The sequence below is a fragment of the Saccopteryx leptura genome, chromosome 2 (assembly GCF_036850995.1).
Source record: "Saccopteryx leptura isolate mSacLep1 chromosome 2, mSacLep1_pri_phased_curated, whole genome shotgun sequence".
NCBI classification, from domain to species: Eukaryota; Metazoa; Chordata; class Mammalia; order Chiroptera; family Emballonuridae; genus Saccopteryx; species Saccopteryx leptura.
This window is the reverse complement of record NC_089504.1, coordinates 135,915,430-135,928,758: the sequence shown is the minus strand read 5'-3', so window position 1 is coordinate 135,928,758 and position 13,329 is coordinate 135,915,430. Positions and strand designations below refer to the sequence as shown.

At 32.5% G+C, this 13,329-nt stretch overlaps 1 protein-coding gene across 1 annotated transcript in view; it reads left to right on the top strand.

The window, feature by feature from the left end:
• ERGIC2 (ERGIC and golgi 2) overlaps positions 1 to 13,329 on the top strand; it is a 36,785-nt gene that overhangs the window by 8,344 nt on the left and 15,112 nt on the right. Inside the window, exons 2-6 of the mRNA XM_066368882.1 lie at positions 2,201 to 2,340; positions 3,769 to 3,877; positions 6,135 to 6,181; positions 7,397 to 7,467; positions 12,088 to 12,128. Of these exons, the coding sequence (XP_066224979.1) occupies positions 2,235 to 2,340; positions 3,769 to 3,877; positions 6,135 to 6,181; positions 7,397 to 7,467; positions 12,088 to 12,128 (374 nt within the window). The 5' untranslated portion in view covers positions 2,201 to 2,234. The remainder of the gene's footprint in view (positions 1 to 2,200; positions 2,341 to 3,768; positions 3,878 to 6,134; positions 6,182 to 7,396; positions 7,468 to 12,087; positions 12,129 to 13,329) is intronic.

Sequence of the window (13,329 nt, the reverse complement as noted above, 5' to 3'; positions counted from 1 at the left end):
ATAACTTCCCTGAGATAAATTTAGTCAAGAGGTGAGTCTGTGCTGACAGAGGAAGTAGTCACTGTAAGAATGGGGACAACTCACTTTTAAAGTTGTCTATAGGTGAGTAGGCAGAGATTAATAGTTGGAGTTGGACTTGAGCTTTAGTGGAGAATTTTGTTTTAAAGATAAGAGAATTGAACATATATAATATTTAACTCCAGTAGGTAGGAAGCAATGATTAGGGACTGAAAGATTGAAAGAGAATCAGTCTTGGTTCAGTTCCACTAAGCAGTACAGAGAATAAAACTGCTTATTCTCTCAGTTGCACAATTTTAAGGAGCAGGAACATGGCTTATACCTAACAAACACTCTTAAGTTTAATTTACAGATGAGAATACCAATTTTATAACTTAACTAGGGATTAGTATCGCCTGTTTTGTCTACATGTTCTTTTTCTTAGAAAAACCATATACATGAGAAGCAAAATTATAATTTGAAGGTCACTTTGTGTGCATGAAATTAGCAGGGGGAGTTAGATATTTTTAATAGCAAATGAAATCAATCTATATATGCATCTAGCTTCATTTTAGGGCTGTAGTTCCCTCAGCAAATGAAATCACTCTATGTATGCATTTAGCTTCACTTTAGGGCTGTGGTTCCCTCATGGATGGATTAGTAGTGTCCCTGGTTAGGGCCTGCTGTCTTTTGGACAGTGTTCACCATTGCTGCCAGTTTTTACTTCTCAGATTCATCTTTTTCTCTATGAATGCCCTTTCTGTGGTCTATTCTTTCTATATTACCCCATCCATTGGATTTTAGACAAATCTTTGTGCTCTTTTTTTCTAGAGACATTCCTTTTAGTGGATTCTGCAACTGTTTTATTTATTCTGCAGTTAAGTGTTAATGTTATTAATACAACTTTGTTTGTTTGTTTTTTACAGAGACAGAAAGTCAGAGAGAGGGATAGATAGGGACAGACAGACAGGAACGGAGAGAGATGAGAAGCATCAATCATTAGTTTTTCATTGCGACACCTTAGTTGTTCATTAATTGCTCTCTCATATGTGCCTTGACCATGGGGCTACAGCAGACTGAGTAACCCCTTGCTCAAGCCAGCGACCTTGGGTCCAAGCTGGTGAGCTTTGCTCACACCAGATAAACCCACGCTCAAGCTGGCGACCTCGGGGCCTTAAACCTGGGTCCTCCACATCCCAGTCCAATGCTCTATCCACTGTGCCACCACCTGGTCAGGCTATTAATACAACTTTGATTTCGGTTTTGCTTTATAGTATCATATAGAAATACCTATAGTATTTCTACGAATCAGTCATAAAAATTATATAAATATTTAAGAATTCAGTTACTTTGGATGTAGTTATCATACTGATCCAAAAGAATAGCAATTTCCCAATACTTTTATTGTAAAAATGGATAATTTGTAAGTCTAACATTTTGTAAAAAAGATAATTAAAATCCTCCCATAATATACTTTCAACATTTTTTTCTGTAGACTTTCAATTTGTTTCTTGAATATATTTTCTGTTGTCTCTCATAAAACTGGACCTACACAGCCTTTTATTCTTTTCTTTATGTATTATTTTCTTATCACATTAAATGTATTTTTATAATACTTTTAGTGTTTGCATAGATTCAGAACTTTTAGTTCATCATAATTTATATATATTTATATATTGGATACCACGAGTTTGCTTTTATCTTCAGTAGTTTGAAGTAACAATATGAGAAATATCCCCATGATCCAATTTTTGTGTACAACCCAGATTATTTTATTGAAATACATTCCTAAAAATAAGGTATTTAGTCAAAAGGGGAATGGTAAGTAGTATACTCCCCTTAGCAATGTAGGAGCATGGCTATTGTACTTCATTGTTATTTATTAGTGGGAATATATTATTTTATATATTTGTAAAGTTAATAGAAAAATTATTTTGATTTGTATAAGTAAGTATGATGAATGTGATTGACTTGCTTTTTACTTTTCTCCTTGTGAATTAATGTGTTTAGGTATGTAAAATGCCTTTTATTAGTATTTTTTGTCAGGATGGAGTGGAAAAGGGAGAAATGTGAATTAAGTATTTAGCTTTTTTCTCGAGAAATGGGAATATTAAGTTCTTCTAAGGACATGTGTCAGTTATCTAAAAATAAAAAACCTTTTAATCTTTTTAGAGGATACATTTATTTATATTTTATTTCTTAGCATGACTATATGAAAGAAGAAGGTTTTCCTGAAGATGAGGCGACTGAATCGGAAAAAAACCTTAAGTTTGGTGAAAGAGTTGGATGCCTTTCCGAAGGTCCCTGAAAGCTATGTGGAGACTTCAGCCAGTGGGGGTACAGGTGAGTATCAGTTCACATTAAAGCTCCTTCACTAAGTGCAGTCTGTGCTCATTTTGTAACTGGTCTGACTCATTTGATGCTTTTTTGCCCTAATTTTATTTTAGATATTCTCTTTGGCACCTAACTCAGTGCAGTCGGTCCATTTAGTTGTGTCTATTAAAACATTACGGAACAAATTAATCCAATTTTACTGTTTTGGTGCTGGTGAATTATGTTTAATTGTACTGATAAGATTATTAAGCATAAATATAATTTAACTTGGATTAAATTATTTCATGATCTGAACTGCTTCAGTGCTATTTTGGTTAAGAATAAATCAATTTATTATAATAAATTATAATAAATTCTTAAATTTTACATTACTGGAGAGAGGCAGCTTGGGGTGGTAGTTAGGAGCTTAGACTTTGGAACCAGACTGTCTGGATTTAAATCCCACCTCTTCCCCTTCTTAACTACTTGACCTTGAGGAAGTTCATCAATCTGTCTCCGCTTTAGTTTCTTCTTCCATGAAATGGGAATGATATATGTATTTATTTAGAAGTGTTGCTATAGTGATTAAATAAGTTAATATTTATTATGTACCTGGTACAAGTAGAAAGAAGTATTTGTTAAGTAAAATAAATCAAAAATGGAATGTAGAAGGAAAATATGGAACTATAGCAATATTTACTATTATTTTTTTCCCCATCAAGAGATAATAAAGTAATACGTTTCATGTAAGATTGAAATTTCATTTGGTAAATATGTACTAAGTTGCTTGCTCTTTCTAATCTCTTGTGGTCAACTATTAACAAAAATAGTGCACGTTCTTGTTGCACAGTTTATTCTAAGTGTATTTTTAAAAATATTTTATGATGGTTCTTTCCTTTTTGTTGGATTTTTTAGTTGCTTTTATAAATGAAATATGTTTAGGAGATTCCAAAGTAGATGAAATTTTTATTAGATATTCAGAGATGTATGTTATCTGAGTTTCTGCACACAAATAGTTTTGGTTCTTTGGGATCTAAAATATTAGGCTGATATATTTTTTAATTGAGCTGCAGGCATGGATGCGTTTTTACTTATAAGGAGACTGTTTTCAAATTTGTATTGTAAAATGTAGGCTTGCTTTTATTTTGTCTGTGCCACTGCTATATGTAAGAAAGTAAAAGCTTTGCGTCTTGTAATAGTGAAGAAATAAAATGCTTCCTCAATAGTACAAATGTCTGTGTTCACTTTTGTGTTTGTTAAATCTTCTTTTTTGAGCTGTTTTAGAAAATTTATAATTAAATTTATAATGTTTTAAGAAAATCTTTTTATAGTAGTAATTCACATGGTAACCATTAAGGTATTCTTTGATATATTTAATTTCACTTAAAATAGTTTTCTAGTGTTTACTTTTAAAAAAATTGTTTTAATTCTGTTTTTCTTTTTTACTTGATTTCTCAGTTTCTCTGATAGCATTTACCACAATGGCTTTATTAACCATAATGGAATTTTCAGTATATCAAGACACATGGATGAAATATGAATATGAAGTAGACAAGGACTTTTCTAGGTAACTCTTTTTCTTCTTGAAATACCTTTAGGGGGTTGAAATTGTTTTAAAGGTAACGAATCTTTTTTTTTTTTTTTTTTTTTGTATTTTTATGAAGCTAAAATCGGGGAGAGACAGACAGACTCCCGCATGCTCCCAACCGGGATCCAGCCAGCACGCCCACCAGGGGGCGATGCTCTGCCCCTCTGGGGCGTCGCTCTGCTGCGACCAGAGCCACTCTAGCGCCTGGGGCAGAGGCCAAGGAGCCATCCCCAGCGCCCCGGCCATCTTTGCTCCAATGGAGCCTCAGCTGCGGGAGGGGAAGAGAGAGACAGAGAGGAAGGAGGGGTGGAGGGGTGGAGAAGCAGATGGGCGCTTCTCCTGTGTGCCCTGGTGAATCGAACCCGGGACTTCTGCACGCCAGGCCGACGCTCTACCACTGAGCCAACCGGCCAGGGCCACGAATCTTTTTTAAAAATGTCTCATCTTTTATACTTGGTTTATTTTCGTCCTGATAAATTCTCATTAATTGGTACGTTAGGTAAAACATTTTAGAATCATTTGAATACTGGTTAAATTCTACAAGTGAGATTCTCTGATTTAATATGCACTGTATAAAAAGATTAGAAGATCATAATATATATATTTTTAGATGTTGAACTGGTAGGGATTGTTTAGTGTTTGAAAACTATGTATTCTTTAGTTTTTGAAATAGCTTACTGATCTATGTCAGCTGGAAAATACATTTTTTAAAGATACATTATATATGCTTATAACTTGATTTTTATAAATTACATCTGAAATAAATTTTAATATAAATAACATCACTTAAAACTTTGAAAATATAGTACCTTAATAAGGAGTATCTTTATTTGTATCAGTTGGATTATTTAATTGATTGAAAATAACAGCTTTCTATTATGCAGATAATACTAGATAGGGAAGACCTTTACTTCTCAATTTGAGTCCCAGCTCTGCCATTTACTAGCTATGTGACTTTTAGGGAAATTACTAAATCTAATCTGCATGTGCTTCAGTTTCTTTTTCTATTAAAAGGGGGTAATAATTATAGTATCTTCCTCATGATGCTAGTGAGAAGTAAGTCAACATTTGTAAATTGCTGTGCTTCAGTAAGTCATACAACTGTCTTCTTTGGGCCTCAGTTTCTTCATCTATAACATGGGTATTATTCTTGATAACATAGGTTTTTAAGGAATATGTTATTTTACTAATTTTGTTTGCATTTATCACCAATGAAGCACTTTAATTTTTCTAAATGGAGTCGTACATAGTTCACCTCATAAGAAGAGTAGGAATGCCCAGAAGCCTGTCTGCTTGATCTTATCCTCTGGTCTGCTTGATCTTACCCTCTGGTCCCTACAGCGTCTCCTGGACCTAACACTAGGGTTATTTGGAGCACGCTTTGAACTCTAGACAACTTGAAGAATCTGAAGCTTAAAAAAAATCTATTGAAGCTCTAAAAATTCCTATTAAAACTAGATACAAATTATTAGAGTGAAAAATGTTTTGATAAGGTAGCACAGGACAAAACTGATATTGATTGTATTCATTCTGTTATTCATGGTGTGAATTAATTTTAATATTTGAAAATTAATTCATTTGGACTCATCATTTGAAAATAAATAATCTATTTTGAACCTTTCAAGAAGGCCATGCAAAACTTGAAGCATCGTAGGTTTTTTCCTGGCAATTTGGTTGCATTTATTGAGTCACACAGACCTAGTTTCTAATATGCCATTTTAGTGGTTATATGATCGTAAGCCAGGCATTTATACTGCCATGAACACCACTGTCCTGTTGACAAAACTGTCAAACTAATCACTTAATAGGTCTGTGGTAAAGAATAAAGAAGATATTTGTAGAGAATCAGGCATTGTGCCTTATGTATAGTATTTAAATAGAAGAGAAGGACTTGCAATTCCTAACTCTTTTATTTTAAAAGTTTTAAAGGAATAGTCTACCTGAGGATTATGTAAACAAAGGTTAAGGCTTAGTGTTCTGAGTTTCTTGGAGTTATTTAATTTAATAAAATTGTGGGTTACTGTATTAAAAACCTGTGAAATCAGAAAGTCTTTTGGAATAATTGCAAAATAGAATTTTTACTTTTAAAGTGCTTTTGTTTTGGCCATAAGAAATGCTATCCAAATTCTAATCGACATAGTGTTTTTAAAATCTAAGTTTTTCATAGAATTGATTTATATTTCTTATGTTTAGTTGATTACTTCATAGGTACTAAAGTTTCCTTTTTATGTTTTAGCAAATTGAGAATCAATATCGATATTACTGTTGCCATGAAGTGTCAGTGTAAGTAGACCTCTATCTAACTTGCTGACTCCTCATATTGTTAAGGTTCAAACAATTGCTAGTAAAAGGTGCAAACCACTGATGGTGCTTTTCACTATTTTCCTTTACAATATCTTAAAATGCTATTGCAGTGCTACTTAATAATGGAAGCTGTTTTTCTCACCAACTTATATTCTTTAAATTTCTTCTCCAGAAAGTGAAGAGATTTAACTTTCACATTTGTATAATTAAAATGAAAGAAATTGGAGGAAATTTTTGTGAATCAGAGTTTTAGTTTACGTATATCCTTTCTTTCTTTTTCAATTGGACTACCAGTTTTACACCCACTTTTCAAGAATATCGTGTCTCAAGGTTTCAATTTACCACCCTTTACTTTTACTTTTGCACATTAAAATACAGATCCAAGTATTTTAAGTTAATAGTAATTGCTTTTCTGTTTTCTTCACTTGATTATACTGGTAGAAGTGAAAAAATATTATATATTTCAGATAATGTTTGAATCAGCGGTGCTCTCAAAAAATGAATGGTTTTGCATGAAAGTTATCTTTTAAATTACTGCTTGAAAAAGAGACCAAGAATTCAGTAGTTCAGATACAATTTTTTAAAATGTGAAATAGTATTATACAACTAAGGAAATTAATTTTGGGGAGATTTATCTCAGAACAGCTTTAAATCTCTTTTCCTTTTACCTTTATTTTTCCTTATGTTAGTGGTTTTAAGAGAAGGAAATACTTTGTGTCTAAATTATGAGCTAGTAGTGCTAATAGTGACTATATCCTATTTTTCCTTAGTTTAGATGTTTGAATACCATTCGAATTTTAGCCTTTTCAGAATAAACTTTTTCTATTAATATTTAAAAAGTCATCAGTAGTTTTGCCTTAAGACTTCTTTTAATCTCTAAAAAGAATTGTAATTAATATTTTGGTTAGCAGCCACTTAGTACTTGTAATTAGGTTCTTGAGATTTTTTGCAAATCTCTTCTGTTAAGTTTATACTTTTTACTGTGAGATTCTGAGTCATCTTTTTTACTGAGGAAGAAGTAAAAAAAGCATTTTTAATTTTTGAAATAATTTTGTCCAAATCTATCTAATGCTACTGTTTAACTTTCAAATAAGCAATATAGGAAAGTGAGTTTTCTTTTATTTTAATTTGTTAGTTTGTATCAGATATAGTTTGGATCTTAGCATAAACCTCTAACTTTTGTTTTTAATGCAGATGTTGGAGCAGATGTATTGGATTTAGCAGAAACAATGGTTGCATCTGCAGATGGTCTAGTTTATGAACCAGTAAGTTTGATTCCTAGGTTTTAAAAATAATATCTTTTGAGAAATTGTTCCCTTGAAAACAGTTTTGATATTTTCTTTTGGTTTTGTTTAAGGCAGTTTTTGAAATATATTTTCTTAGTTTAAAAGTAATCTATATTCTTTGTAAAAATTTATGGGTGTGGGGAAGTTATATATAATACCAAAACCTTCAGTTAACTGTTGTTAGTGTTTTGAATAAGCCTTTATTTCTGTTTTATAACCTTATTTTATATTTCTTGTTAATCTTTTCTAATAGTTTTTTTTTCTCTTTTCTTAGAGTTGCTATAGTGATGAAAATTCTTTTCCTCTATTGATTTGGAAAGTCTGTGTTCTGTTTGTATTCTACTTTTACCAAATTTATGACTTTAAAAATGTTTGAACTGTATTTTTTTAACATAAGAATGAAGTAGTATCTAAGAGGAAGAATTCATGTGCATTACTTCTTGCTCTCTTTTCACACCTCCATTTCCCAAAGCTAGTGAAATACTGTCATTCTCACTGTTTCGATAGAACAAGTTGTGTGTTATATAATTGAATTACCAGAAATCACCATCACATTACAGGGGCAGGTATTAACATGACAGCAAGTCATGACCAGAGAACTCGTGCTGAAGAAGCAGCAGAGCATAAAGCACAGAGCTCCCAGCTACTTTGAGTTGCTGACTGCTCTGTTGTCATTGTGGTACATGTTTACCATGCGTTTTGAGTTCTTTTGTTTACCATTGACCTTGTGAACCTTTTGTTTAAGCAAAATTGCAAAGCAAAGACTAAAGGTGATGAGGGAGAATTAGGAGTAATCTGTAGAGCAAAAAAAAGGAACCTTTATGTCTGTTTTGATTACCAGTTATTTTCAGTTTACAGAAACCAATTGAATTTATGCCTTTGATACATAGTTTTTAACTCGAGATTTCTAAAGAAAAACTTTAGTAACTTCCTTACTGCCATTTTTAACTTTTTACTTCCTAATCCTGTATTCCCACAAAATAAAATTGATTTCACAGTAATTTTGATGAGATTAGTTATCTTATAAATTCATGTATAACTTCATATTAAACTTATCTTGAAATTTAGATCTGGATGATTAATATTACACATTTTCTTTTTTTTCTCTACCTACAGATTGTGTAATGCATAATATTAGACACTTTATAATTTATGTTACATTTTATACTATTGTAACTTTAATTATTCAACTTTTCTTCTGTTTTATTATTTTTATTTTCTAACATCTTAGTTTTTTTTTATTTTTGTTTATTCCATGATGGTAAATGTCATTGAGGAATAATTAGAAAAACATTTTTCTTCTTATTTAAGGAATAGTATCAGAGAGGAAAATTAGCCCTAGTATTTCATATCGACCACCTCTTTCACATTAATGAATCTTAAATATATACATTGATTGATTGATTTTCTTGTTCATCTTTCGGTTGGGGAAGTAAGTGACCTATTAAGTGATTGAGAGTTGAAATAGAGTATTATGTCAGTATTTACCTTCACTTTCAGACATAGATGAAGGAGATGGTTGTACAGTTAGATGTACTATGTTTCTAAGTCTAATTAGAGCCTCAGATGATTTTGAAAAGAAAGGGGGTAGTCACAAATGTGTCCGGGTTGGCAGAGTGGTTTACCACAGCATCCCAAATTTCCTTTTCAGTGTTTGTTTTAACAGACTAAATTTAGCAGGAGTAACTCCTTTCTTCAACTAGTGTGGCTGTCCTCATTAGCAGCCAGCTGTGGCAGTATTCTTGTTTAATTTAACGTACTGTCCAGGCCACACAGAAGGTAGGAAATAGCACTGCTGTGGAATGCCCTCACCATGTGGTCTCTGGCACTTGATTAAACTTATAAAATGCGTTCTTGGGAGTAAGACTGCCTATTTCTCAAGTGTCTTTTTTTCTTTCATTATTTTCTCTTCTGTTCCTCTTACTTGGGGATTTTACTTCCTGTCTACATGGATTTTTCTGTCTCATGAAATAAATTATGTTTTAGGCTCTTTTCTCAATTTAGTCCTCCCCTGTATTCTGTCTTGCATAAATTTTTGAAAATTTCTATCACGTGGATGCTAATTTGGAATGATTTAAAATGATGGTATAGTTTGGGTCCTAACTTTTATATTTCTTTGAACATTGTGAGAATTTGGCTTTGAGACTTAACCATCTTGAACTTATCCTTTAAAATTTATTGATGCTGTTTCTTTAGCATTGTGTCTGTCATTCCTAATCTCTGTTCTTCACATTTATTGTCCTTGATTTTGAGTAGCTTTCTGAGTAGCTTGTCTATCTAGATTTTAAGCTCTTGAAAACAATTTTATTCTTCCTTCTTTATAGTTGACAAAATGTAAAGCATAATGCCTTGTAGGTATTATGTACTAATGAGTATGTTAGAATTACTTAATTGTGACAGGGTCATTGATTATTCCATTGTAAACAGTTTCTGCCAGCTCTCCTGTTCATTTGTGGAATAGGAAAGTTTTATTTAAATTTAATTGTCATATAATTAATGGTCATCATGTATTAGCTAGAATGTTAGGAACTTAAAAATAATTATATATTCTTTAAGGGTAGTTTTTAAAATGTTTAACAATGTTTATGGTAAATAGTCATTTCTTTGTCCTAATTTATTTGAAAATATTTAAATAATAAAAATATTGAGTATCTTTAGTATAATATATATTATCAATATAAAATTATTATTTTTTTTTATTTTATTTCATTTTATTTTTTTGTATTTTTCTGAAGTGAGAAGCAGGGAGGCAGAGAGACAGACTCTGCATGTGCCCGAGTGGGATCCACCTGGCATGCCCACCAGGGGGCATTGCTCTGTTGCAACCAGAGCCATTCTAGAGCCTGAGGCAGAGGCCATGGAGCCATCCTCAGCACTCAGGCCAACTTTGCTCCAGTGGAGCCTTGACTATGGGAGGGGAAGAGAGAGACAAAGAGAAAGGAGAGGGGGAAGGGTGGAGAAGCAGATGAGTGCTTCTCCTGTGTGCCCTGGCTGGGAATCAAACCTGGGACTTCCACAAGCTGGGCCAATGCTTTACCAGTGAGCCAAATGGCCAGGGCCTGAAATTATTTAAGAAATAATTTTACATACTTTCAAATTTTCACTCATTGTTTTAATATACACTCTGAATATTAAACATTTAACCATAATAACTTTACTAGTTTCCAAACCATGATCACACAATATACCATGATAGTTACTGTTTTGCCACTTGCTATTATATATCATTGCCTTTTCTTTAAAGAAAATAATTATTTTTGAAAATGAGGGAAAGTGAGGAATCTGGCATTGCTGGGTTTATGTATTGTCTCTTACTATCTGTGATTTTGAAAAAAAATTTCAACCCTTTGAGTTTCTTCCTTATATGCAAAAGTGAAAGAGTAACAACAAACTCATAAGGTTGTTATAAGGGTTAAATGAGATAATGAATTACGTAGCACAGTGCCTAGCACAAAGTAGGTTGCTCAGTAGTTTCTTGTCTAAACATTATACTAAGCATTTTGGGAATGTCAAAGGCAGGATCACATAGTCTCTACTGACAGTTGTTTTATTCACCAGGTAACTATGGAACAATTGATTGGTGTGTTTTTCAGATAGTATTAGCATTATCCTTGTGTGCTCTGGTGTGAAACAGTGTGGGAAGCATGATGCAGACAAGTTCAGCAGGAGGAGTAATCAGAGTAATTTCATTGTAATCAGAAAGATGGGATGATCTAACCTGGAGCATATGGTAGGAAGGTCAAAATTACAGGAGAAAGTGGTTCCAGGTTGGTATAATTAAATTACCAAAGCCACTGAGATAGAAGTATTTGATAGAATGAGGGATTATTCGATTTTAATTAAAAAACAAGTATTTGTAAAGAGAGTATAGATTAGGGCCTAATTATGGAGGGATAATTATTAATAGTAATAATTAAAAAGAAGAATATGCTTTGTTATGAGTTGTCTTTATGAAAGTCAAAAGTGGACTTGTATTGCAAAATTAAATTATGGGTATTACCATAAGTTATGATAAGCTTGCTTGTTTTCCTCTCATTATATAAGTAGCCAAGTCTGATTTTGAATTAATGAAGATAGTACACAGATAAAATTTCTTGAATTATTCTTTATTAATACATTTAAGAAGTATACTGCTATTGTTTAGCTCATTAAAAAAAAAAATGTTGATTTCACCATGGTATTATCTCAGCAAGAATATGGGTTTTGAGAGCTTGACCATTATACTTATACTGTATGTCTTTTTTATTTTTTCATTTTTAAATACTTAAAGTATTTGGCATCATTATATTGGCATCATTTAAATGATTTTAAGTTCCTTAAATATCATTTTGTACATACAATAAGATTACCAATTTACATCCATTTTTATAAATATAAATAACTGTAACAAACAGGAAAATATCCGTGATTAGTAAAATTTCTTTATGCTATTTAAAAAATATATGTATTTAAATTTTTATAGGTTGACTTATAGAAGATTAAATAAATACTTGTTTTTAACACTATAAATTTGTTTCTTGCTCAAAGAAAATATTAAAATATTATATAAAAGCCAGGAGAACTTGTCAGTGTTGGTGATTATGTTTTCCTGTGTTGCAGGTAATCTTTGATCTTTCACCACAGCAAAAGGAGTGGCAGAGGTAATGAGCAGACACAGTGTTGTGGTCCATGGAAATCTAGATTCCATTTTCTATTTTCTCTATTGTGAATTACTCATAGATTAGCCTATTTCTGTAGGCATTTCTCTGGATGAAACATTAGCAGAATATGGTATACAATATAACCTTTATACTTTCAGATCTTAGACTAGTCATGTTAATTCTATCTCTAGCACACTTTGAATCATGAGTAAATGTTAGTTTTCATTTATCATTTTATTTAACCATTTTTAAAAATTTACTGATTTTAGAGAGGGGGAAGAGGGAAAGAGAGAAAAATGTCAATTTGTTGTTCCAATTATTTATGCATTCATTGGTTGATTTTTTTTTTTTTTTGACAAAGAAAAGAGAGAAGAAGAGGGACAGATAGAGACAGACAGACAGGAAAGGACGGAGATGAGAAGCATCAATTCTTCGTTGCATCTTCTTAGTTGTTTAGTGCTTGCTTTCTTATATGTGCCTTGACAGGATGGGGTGGGGCTAAGGCAGAGTGAGTGACCCCTTGCTCAAGCCAGTGACTTTGGGCTTCAAGCCAGCAACCTTTGGGCTCAAGCCAGCAACCGTGGGGTCATGTCTACGATCCCACGCTCAAGACAGCGACTCCTCGCTCAAGCTGGTGAGCCCGTGCTCAAGCCCGATGATCCCGTGCTCAAACCAGCGACTTCGGGGTTTGAAACCTGGGTCCTCCATGTCCCAATCCAAAGCTCTATCCACTGTGCCACCGCCTGGTCAGGCTCATTGGTTGATTCTTGTATGTACCCTTATTGGGGATCAAACTGTGTAACTTGAGCAGGATGACACACTAACCACTGAGCACCTTGCCAGGGCCTATTTAAAAATTTTAAAATGCTATATATGACCATTGTTTAACATTCAGTTTGAACAGAAAGGATATAAAGTAAAAGTTAAAGCGTCCTCATCATTTCATAAATCTAGTACTAATGACTAGTGGGTAATAACCAGGGTTGAATTTCTTGTCCAGCCTTGTAGAAATTTTCTTTCCATATATAATTTTCTATATGTTTGCGTATTTTTTATTTTTTTCTAATGTAAATGGGATCATTGCATATGTTTTGTTCTATAACTTTTTTTTTCATCTAACGTGATATTTTTTATGACTTATTTAAAAATTTTATTTTTAGAGTAGTTTTTTGTTCACAGCAAAAGTACAGATTTCCCAAAT